The following is a 10,197-nucleotide window of genomic DNA, read 5'->3' on the forward strand; positions in this document are numbered from 1 at the left end:
GTTCAATTTAAAAGCTCAAGAAAACTTAGATGTATAAGTTTCCCTATTAATATCAAAGTACATCCTTCACCTCTATTTCTATGTGGATTTTATTTAACTAATAAAAAACACTCCCCAGATCCTCAAAGATGAATTATATATTAAGTCACACCAAATATACACTGCTCACTATCAACAGTGTTATGTGTGAGGATTGCACTACTTGTTAGTAACAGTACAAAGCTGCAGCTGAAATAAAAACTCCCCTCAGACGGTTTACTTCTTCCCATATCCCTCCGCCTCCCTCTCCTCCACGTCTGTTGTTATGGTTTAGCTCAGTCACGCAATCACTGAGTGCTGGGGCAGGAAGAGAGACACTGACATTTACTGACTGCGTGTTTGGTGGACTGAAAGTGAGTAGAACCCTGAGGTTCATTTTGTTATCACCAACGTTCTACTGCATTGTACACAGGGTTATGGCTGCTGTCATTGCTTCTTTCTCTGTTGTTTTCTGCTGTTTTCAGTGTTTATAATTAAATGTATCATACAAAAACAAAACAATATAATTTGTTTATCAACTTCTTATTTTAAATAGAGAGACGGTACCATGGAGGGTTTTTAAAAATAAATATTTTTATATACTTTTATTCCCCCTTCCTCAATCTTAATAAAAAGAGAGCATCTTTGTATCAATATGTTTGGTAGAGTTAGTATTGGGGGACTTTCCATACATTTTCCTAACATTTTATGAGATTAGGTCAAACCCAGAATCTGGGATTCCAGAATGATTCCGCTCCCCTGCTGCTTGTAGACTAGTGTAGCTTGCTGTATTTTCTCTCCATGTTTAGTGTGTATTGTTCCTGTACATAGATATGGTCCCAATACTGTGTAGTGTTTTTAAGATGTTTTGTCCTCTATCTGTATTCGTATAGCTATTCTACATATCTATCTTTCTAAGAGGGGGGTCCAGAGACTAGTGGCACAACTTTTATTTCTTAGGGGGGAGACCCGTCAAATTGCCTCATAATCATTAATCCTCTGATCAATCTCCTCATCCTCTATCATTAATCAATTAACAACCTCAGTTATTACATCTGTGACTCCTCATAAACTTCATCAACATTAACCCTAAACAATAGTATAACCCCCCCCCCCCCCTACCTTATAATCATTAACTTCCTGATCATCTCTGTCATCATTCCTATAAGCTCCCGATCATAAACTCCTTCAGCCTCATCAACATCCTTAACCCCTTCATAATCATGGACTGCCTCATTGCCATCATTAATTAAATCCAACATCAGATGACTATAGCTCTAAAAATAGTTCTAAAATAGCTTCTTTTATCTTAATTAACTCCATAAAGATCTTGAACCTGTTCATCTTCCTAATCAGAGCCAATCATTTTAACTAACCCGACTCTCCTTGCGACCCTGCAAGTAGAATCTAAAGGCCGAAAACGTTTGGTGGCTACGATGTTTTCCTTACCCAATGTGATTATAAAAATAAGTTGTGTTTTAAAAATGCCATAAATATCTCCATACTTAAATATGGCAGACGGTCGGCGTGAGGGAGCGAAGCAGGGTCTGGTGTAACAAGCCTTATCTTACAAGATAAAATAGCATGGTTCTTATAGTAGCTGCACATGTAATTATTATAAATTAACCTTTAGATGTAAAGTTTGAAGAGTCAAATATTGATACTTACTGTACTTACACTGTGTCTGTTGTGGTTCTTGGTCTGTTTGATATATTAGGAGGGGGGTGACACCAAGGTGTAAATTTATCAAGCTGGTGGGTTTGAAAAGTGAAGATGTTGCCTATAGCAACCAATCAGATTCTAGCTATCATTTATTTAGTACATTCTATAAAATGACAGCTAAACCTGCATTGGTAAATGCAGGCAGAAAACGCTGCAAATGACAGCTGGGTGCAGTCCTCATTCCACCAATGGGTGCCAGTCATGTCTGAAGTGATGCAGGATTGGCTTGTGTGTGGTTGAGAGCATTAATGCATGGGTGGACTTTACATTGTTTTCATGTCGTGTGTTTTTTTTTTTGTTTTTGTTTTAACTTTTTATCTCAGCTCTACAAAATGAAGCCACTTAGCACAATAATGACTGAAAAAGGGAATGTCTCCTGCGAGACTCCAGAGGGAACTGTGATAAACATTAACATTAATCAGCGCTCTGTCTTGGATTGCCTGCTGGATACCATTCGGACCCTCATGACCTTGAAAAAATCTGCTACGGACACAAAGCCGACCAGTGGGGCCGCTCCTGGAGCACGTCTAGGACTTGGGGTGAGGGGTCTAACTTTTTAGAATTCATATTTTTTTCTGATTTGTACCATGTAATTAGGTCATATGGGCTGACTTTTAGAAGCTGAATCTCTGTGGATGCGCTTTTATTCTCTCGGTGGGTTTGTGCTGTTAATATAAATGTTCTTTGGGGATTCACAAAGAAACATCTCTCGTCCTATACAGCAGTGGTGGTGATGATGATGATGAGGATTTTCTAAGGTTTTGGTTTTTAAGTATTTACAGTATTTTATATTTCCAGAAGTTTTGAAGATTCCTTGTCCTTGTATTATGATACCAGACATCCAAAGCTCTGACACTGACTACCAACTAGTTGAGAAATCCAAAATCTTAACCATCCAAAAGATTTATATTTTGTCCAAAATCTCCACCATTAAATGTTCTAAATGATGGCCATCAAGGTTTCCCAACATTATGTACAGAGGCATTACCGAATCATGTCCCAGTGTGCCAAGATTGCCAAAGAAATATATAACTGGAGATAAAAGGGCCGTTTCACCCTTCTCCATAAATGCTTTTAGATGCCCAGAACCATTAATCTAGTTGCCCTGAAGATTTGTTATTGAAGTCTGGCTGGGGGCACCATGACTAGTGAGCTATCCTGGAAACTGTGTAGTTGAGTTATAAAGTTATTGCAGGATTATTAAGAAATGTGTGTGGTTTTCATGCTGTGTTTATGGGGATGTCTGTACTGCAGCTATAGTGTTCCCCTTATTATATTACTGGAAGTCTCATTGCCAGTATTTTACTGTTAGCAAGTGCCCAGTTGCCCCCCCCCCACCCAAATTTGCCTGACATTAAAACTATTACTGCTATTACGGTAGTTTTAACCCAGTTTTCTGCTCACAGCTTAGGGAGCTGCAAGCAAAAAGCTGGTTTTGAAACTATCATCATAACAGTAATAAAGCGCATTATTCCCGTAATGACGGAACGGAATGCGCAGATCGTGTTACTTTTACCCGTAATGCGGCCAATTGAATTCCCTACCTAAGAGACTGTATTATACATGTGTTATGTGGTACACAGCACAGGTGTTAATCCCTGCATGTACAAAGATTATTATTCACCTTATACACTTTGGAACATGAAAGCAGTAAAATCACTATATATGATTTGAACTAGTACATATAGAATTAAACCAAATGTTTTCCACCTTGTTTCAGGTCTGCTTGATCACTTTGGGCTGTATCAGTGTCATGCTGGCTGTTATAATCTGTGTTGTACAGCCAAGTATGGCCATGTACTATGCTGGGACCCACTTTTGGGTAGGATTTCCGGTGAGTAATGGCTGTAAAGTTACATTTTCCTCCTTACATTGCAAAAATTCCAGATCGTTGAACTCCGGCATTAGGTCTGTGTGTGTTTCTTTAACTTTCAGATATATAATTTGAGATATATTTATCATATTTTACAGTTCGTCATATGCAATATACGGTTGTAATATCCCTTGTGTGTGCGGCTAAACCCATTTGCAGAACAGACAGTAAGATTTCCAGGTCTGTTGTTTATACAGAGATTACAGTGTTATTTGAGCAGTGCAGGTGAAACGCAGCTGAGCAGAATAATTCAGTGCTGCAGATAGCAAAAATAAATAAAATGCAACCGGTAAATAGAGCCTTTCCCAAAGCTCATAGACACTAACTCAACTAGAGTGAACGTCTGGCTTTGTGATAACGTGGAACTAAATCTTGACTTTGTGATAATGGGGGGGAAGAAGGTTATTGTATTAATCACCGAGGCTTTAATTATTAATGTTGAGTGATGACAGATTTTATATGGAATTAGACAATTATCCCACTTTTGAGTCTGAGTCGCAAAATAATGTTGGAACAAGGTGTAACAGATGGTTATATATATATATATATTAATGAAAAATATATATCGTAACCCCAGGTTTATAAAGATTTCTAAAAATCTTCCAAACTCCCTGGTAGACCAATTATTACGCATCTATGTATATGAGGTGTCCTTTAACAGCGAACCACTAGTGAATAGATTTGCCTGGCAAATGCACCTTCCATATGCGTTCATTTAAACAGCTTTGCGGTAGCAAAGGATGAACGCAGGTAGCCCCTAGGGCTCCCCTTCGCCGCCAGCCAATCGTCAGTGGTTTCCCTCACACTCAAAACTGTTAGGGGTAGATTTATCCAGCTGCGATTCTTCCAGCGGGTTCGAAATGTAGAGATGTTGCCTATAGCAACCATTCAGATTCTAGCTTTCTTTTATTTAGTACATTCTACAAAATGTTAGCTAGAATCTGATTGGTTGCTATAGGCCACTTTTCGAACCCGCTGGGAAATTCACGGCTTGATAAGTTTACCCCTTAGTTTTGCATCCAGGTTTTCTACATTCTAATTCCGACACTTTTTGCACGAGGTCTGATTAACAGGCAACTTCTTAGAATTTTCCGGTAATTTGGGCGTGGCAAGTGTAATTTTTGTCCTGAGAGGTAGCGCTATTTCCACTTACTGCGTCAGATTGAATTGGCCCCATATACACTAATGGGTGCAAATCTAAAGTAAGAGCGTACTGTAGGACTTATTACACTATTACTGTATAGTATGCTTAATTTGCTTTTTTAAATTGTTCTCTCTACAGTGTTTCCTCACTAGTGAAGCTCAATATATCCCATTGTTTTTAACTATTGTTTTTTTATATATAGTTCATTGTATCTGGAGCGCTGAATGTTGTATCCTACAGATATCCAAAGGCATGCTGGGTAAGTGTTTTGCCTCTTTATTTTTCTGTTTGACTGTCCTATTATGTAGATTTTGTCATAAGCATACGAACTAACCTTGCAGGGGCAAGCGCAGGATTTGTAGTAGTGGGGGGGACTTCCACACCATGTCGCCAGTGGGCGTGACAAGTATGCATGGGGGCGTGGCTATAATCTTAGACAGGGCTTGGCTGCTCTCCAACTCCTCCTATCCCCATAATATACACGGGCAATGCTTGCTGTACTACTGTTAGGGGCACGCAGCTCTCCCTTTTCAAGCAGAGCCGTGTGAAGCTGGGGCAGGGTTCAGCCACCTCAATTATACAGTGCCCCAGGCTTGGAGCGGGGTTTCCAGGCACTAGGAAAGTATCCTCCTTGGTTCTAATTTGCTATTAAATAGTTGTAGGGTTTGTGTTCTTTAGTTATGTTTTGTTTGTTTTTAGAGTTTTTAAAAATGACAACTAAAAAAAAAAAATAAAAAAAAATAATCCAATTCTATAAGTTTAGTAATTTCATTTTTGTAGCTATTCTTTATGTAGTAGTTTATAATTTCATTTTCTTTTTTTTTTTTGCTCACAAATCCTGCCCGTACCATGGTGTCTGGCTCTCGGGCAGAGCTGCCTGATTGGAGGTTCTCCTGTGGTTTTGGCTGCTCCAGCATCTGTCTTGGTGGTTCTAGCTTGGTAATGTTTTACTGTGCCAAGAGGAAGCTTTGTAAGGCAAATGTGGAGGGGCCTAACAGCATATGCACAGCCAGCGTCTCCTTTGGCACCGGCTCAGTGCTTGCAGTGGGATGGCTAGTTACAGTGGCACAAATAGCAAGGAGCCCGTAGCGGATGGGGTTTTTGGTGCAAATCCTGGAGAATGCAGCCATCCAACAGCCTTTTTCTCCCTGCACAGGAGAGAGATTCCTTCTGCTCCATCTGCAAACCTCAACCAACGATGGACAAAGCCATATGATTATGGAGTTGGGGCATATTAGCAGTCTGAGTAGATTTGTGTCCCTTTACAGTGAGATAGCAGATGACATTGTCTCTGCAGAGCACTGTGGCGCCTTACAAATCTATGATAGTAATAATACATATGGTGATATCTAGGTGTATGTGGACATGATTCACATGTACACACAGTTTAACACACAACTGGTAAACACCTCCTGGCGTACGTGGGAAACATCACAGAGGGCATATCCTTGTGCACTGTGATAAATGAAGTACTGGTAATTGGCACAAGCTAAATAACTGATCACAAGGATGTTTACCTGGAGTTGCGGTGTCATGTGACATCTAGTCATGTGCTGGCACCAACCTGTGCTTCTAGTGATTACAAATATTTCTATCTTATTCTTCACACAGGGTGTACTTGCCTTCCTCGGTCTGTTGGCCAGCCTTGGTGTTTCTATTGGGGGCATAGTCGCTACCAGTGATGATTTAAACAGATATTGGTGGAATGACCTTGTTTCTGTCTGTGACAAGCTTCGCAATGGGCCAGACAACTACAGTCCATATGGTTATAGAGTGACCAGTCCTCCCAGAGACTACTATGGCTCAGACTGGGATCTGACCAGATGCAAGACGACACTTCAGCAATACCAGGTGTGCAATATGGAGTGTGTGTGGTCAATGTTTATCTTGCGTTAAATTTTCAAGAATGTCTGTAAATATCATTTGCAGTTGGCGATATTAATTGCTGTGCAACATCTCCACTCAGGATATAGTTTGCAAACGTGCGTTCTGGTTGCCTCTTAGAAGGATGTCTAAGCCAAGAAATATTTGTTAGTGTTAATTGCACTTATATTGCTTAGTTTTCAAAACATTTTTGGCTGCACAAATATCCTGCCCAGCTAACCACAGTGTATGGTGTGACTGTTTCTCTTTTAATCTGTCTCCAACTCCTGTCTATAGAGAATATACAATGGGAGGAGGATGGCTTCATGAGTATGGAATGTACACACAACCACTATTGTGGGAAAGGTTACCGTGTTGTAAGGCCAGTTCTTGTGCACACCGGACACCTCAAGGGCAATAGAGGAGACCAATAAAACTTTTTGAGCTAGATCCCCATTAGTGTTCAAAGTGCACCTGGTTCAGTTCCTAGAAAAGGAAGCGTGTGACCATTATGAGAGCTTTGAATGAACCATGCTACAGGTTACCACCAATACATAGTATATATCCCCATGGACATTTGGGGTGGGGGTGGCGGGGAGTGAATCTGTGGAGCAGGACTATGATTAAGGCTACAGAATTTTAACCATTTAGGTATTTTTGGATTTTTTTTTTTATCTCGCAAACAGGTTTATTCTTATTCTGGGGTTTGTGTGTTTGCATAGATACGTAAGTTGTTCCTGTGTACTTAGTGATGATATATTGGTGTACACTACCCTTATTTAGGGAGGGGGTGAATAACTGGTTGTGTTTACTGGTGTGCATTTTACACATGATCACAAACCTCGCCATAGATTGTCTCATTCTCATCTGTCCACTCTTCTCTACAGAACCTAATGTATGGCTTGGCAATTATGAGCATTCTCATGATGATCTGGGGGCTCTGCATATCTATCATTGGTCTGGGCTGCAGACTGAAAGCTTTGTGTTGTGGCTGCACATCTGAGGTACGTGACAACACATCATTACTACTTGTATATTTTACCTTATTTTATATTTCTTCTTTAACTGCTGCAATGGTTTAGCAACTTTGTGTTCTTTCACATTTTCATAATGGCCATCTATCTTACAATGCCATTATTAATTAAGAATAAAGCCCCCTACTCCAGACTCCGCATCTAGGGAGTAAACTGACCTCCTTCCATTACATAGTGGCAAATCCAGGGGGGGGTGGGAGGTGATCGGGGCACTGTCAGTGCGGCCGAGCAGCGTACTGTGCTTGCCTGTCAGCCGCCGAGGACATTATAGTGAGCTGCCACTGGATGCCCACTGCTTCGTTAGCAGAAAACAACCCTTCCCCCCCCCCCCCCCCCCCCCCCCAAAAAAAATTTCTAGGTCCTCCTTTGCTATTACGTTACGTCTGCTTGACAGTTGCTGATAACAACCAATCAAGGGCTGTCTTCACTGAAACCCTGCCTTTAAAATCTGGGATACGCCTCTTCCTCCAGTACTTATGGCACCTGGAAAATTGTTAGAATTTATTTTTATCTTCTAGTGCACTTCTTCTTCAGAGTTAGGTTTTGTCCTAATATTCACTTAAGTGGAAGAAAATTATATTCCTTTTTTACTTTCCAAACAAAATAACACTTCAAGATAGGCGCTAATGTTACACACATCAACATATGTTGTAAGTATTCTATACAATATCGTGTCCCAACGTATGTAAATAGGCATAAATGGTGTCAAATACTGTCCCAAAAAGTGAGAGTAATAAAAAGCAACAATTTGCAGTCCATAAAACTTTAGGGGATTTTTTTCCTCATGTAGATGATTTCATTCCTTCTCCATATATTCATATCATCCAAACATGTAAGGAAAGAGAAAGACATGGAAAAGTCCCATAGTGTGTTATCCTTCTAAAGATGTATTCAAGATATATAAAACATGTAGACAATGCCAAACATGGATCCTGAAATGATAAGTAATGGCTGCCTACCAGAACAAGCAAACAATCTATGTATGTAGCAAGATCTTTAGGCTGAATCTCCTCTAAGGGGAAGCAGATCTCCTCATCGGATTGGCAGTCAACAACAAACACCTCGGGTTCCCACCAACGCGTTTCGACCCGCCAGGGGTCTTTTTCAAGGTATGTCATTAAAAGGGGCACTGGTCCCGTTTTTTATAGTGTCACCATAGACTGACTACCAATCGGTAACCAGTGGCCGTTCCAACAATAAAATTGGCCGCCAAAATAAAACCTAAACATCTCTCACCTTATATCCTATTATTTTTTTATAACCATTTCAAAGTATTCCACATCATTACCGGAGAAGTGGTAAAAATACTCCGTAGTTGGAAAGCTGGCGATCATGTGATTTGCCCCTATCTTCCTATTGGGCGGAAATGGTTATAAAAGATAATAGGATATAAGGTGAGAGATGTTTAGGTTTTATTTTGGCAGCCCCATGATTTCAAAAGTGAATTGATATCTGATAAACAATCTCATGTTTCAAATACCAACGTTTTAAAATTCTTTTATACCATTGTGCTTCAACATATAGTGAACAATACTTAAAACAACTCCATCGATACATGTGAAATTGTCAATAAAATGAGCGAGCGAGAGGGGGTACACAAAGGTGGTTACACTTTACCCGTTTTTGCTGTAAAACTTATATACATTCAATAAAAATGGGCCAATTTTCCGTGGTGTTCTGGCAGTGTCCAGATGTGGTCAGTTCGGAAAACATTTCCTGTGTTAAACCTGTTTGTATGAATAAGTGAAGTTCGGGTATTTCAGTCCATACTGCGCCATTGTTTTGCATTTTGTCTGGGCTGCCATTCCTTTTAACGCAAACAAATATAATCTTGTCATAGTAAGATAATGTTACATACGTTTGCTTTGTTTTACAGACGCCAGTTGAAGAGAAAGATGAACCTCTGATATCGCCAAATCCCTACTGGTGAAATATTCACCGTCTAGAGAGTGGGGATGTTCCTCTGTGCACATAATTGGCCACTTCTGTTTTATTCGTTATATCACATAAATCTTCCTGTCATTATTTGTGATACTGTCATTTTTAAAATGAATAACTGGGGCACCAGCGTGACCTAATGTTTACTTGGGCAATAAAATCCACCCCATTCTTCTGATTTATTAACAAATAAATTAGAGCTTTTGTAGGAGCCTAGCCCACTAATTCTATTGTTTTGTGTTGCATAATTTTATATATTATATATATATATATATATATATATATCTATATATATATATATATATATATATATATATATATTATATATATTAAATAATATGGGAAAAGAAGCTGTGTAAGTTATAGCTTTCTAATGGGATAATGGGGACTGCCTTTGGCAAACCAGGACACATTGGGATCCTGCACATGATATGAACTATCTGTTTCTCTTCTATCACAATTAAATCTATTTGTATTCTGGCACCCGTGTTTCCTTGTACTGTTGTGTAACTGATATGTGATGTGCAGCAGTAAATAAGGTTCAGGAGGCTCATGTTTTGGTCTAGTTAAAGCCAAGGCTGGTGTTACCATTAGGCTGTCCACTA

The 10,197-nt window shown here is 39.6% G+C and overlaps 1 protein-coding gene across 1 annotated transcript; it reads left to right on the top strand.

Annotated features, from left to right (window-relative positions):
* The first annotated feature begins 215 nt into the window (after positions 1-215).
* LOC142095264 (transmembrane protein 176B-like) lies at positions 216-9,817 on the top strand. The gene is made up of 7 exons (XM_075178198.1): positions 216-392; positions 2,064-2,279; positions 3,461-3,574; positions 4,960-5,016; positions 6,369-6,608; positions 7,508-7,624; positions 9,531-9,817. Exons 2-7 carry the CDS (start codon positions 2,073-2,075, stop codon positions 9,582-9,584), a joined length of 789 nt encoding a protein of 262 aa, XP_075034299.1. The 5' UTR covers positions 216-392; positions 2,064-2,072; the 3' UTR covers positions 9,585-9,817.
* Positions 9,818-10,197: the final 380 nt, after the last annotated feature.

This window comes from Mixophyes fleayi, chromosome 6, assembly GCF_038048845.1.
Source record: "Mixophyes fleayi isolate aMixFle1 chromosome 6, aMixFle1.hap1, whole genome shotgun sequence".
NCBI classification, from domain to species: domain Eukaryota; kingdom Metazoa; phylum Chordata; class Amphibia; order Anura; family Limnodynastidae; genus Mixophyes; species Mixophyes fleayi.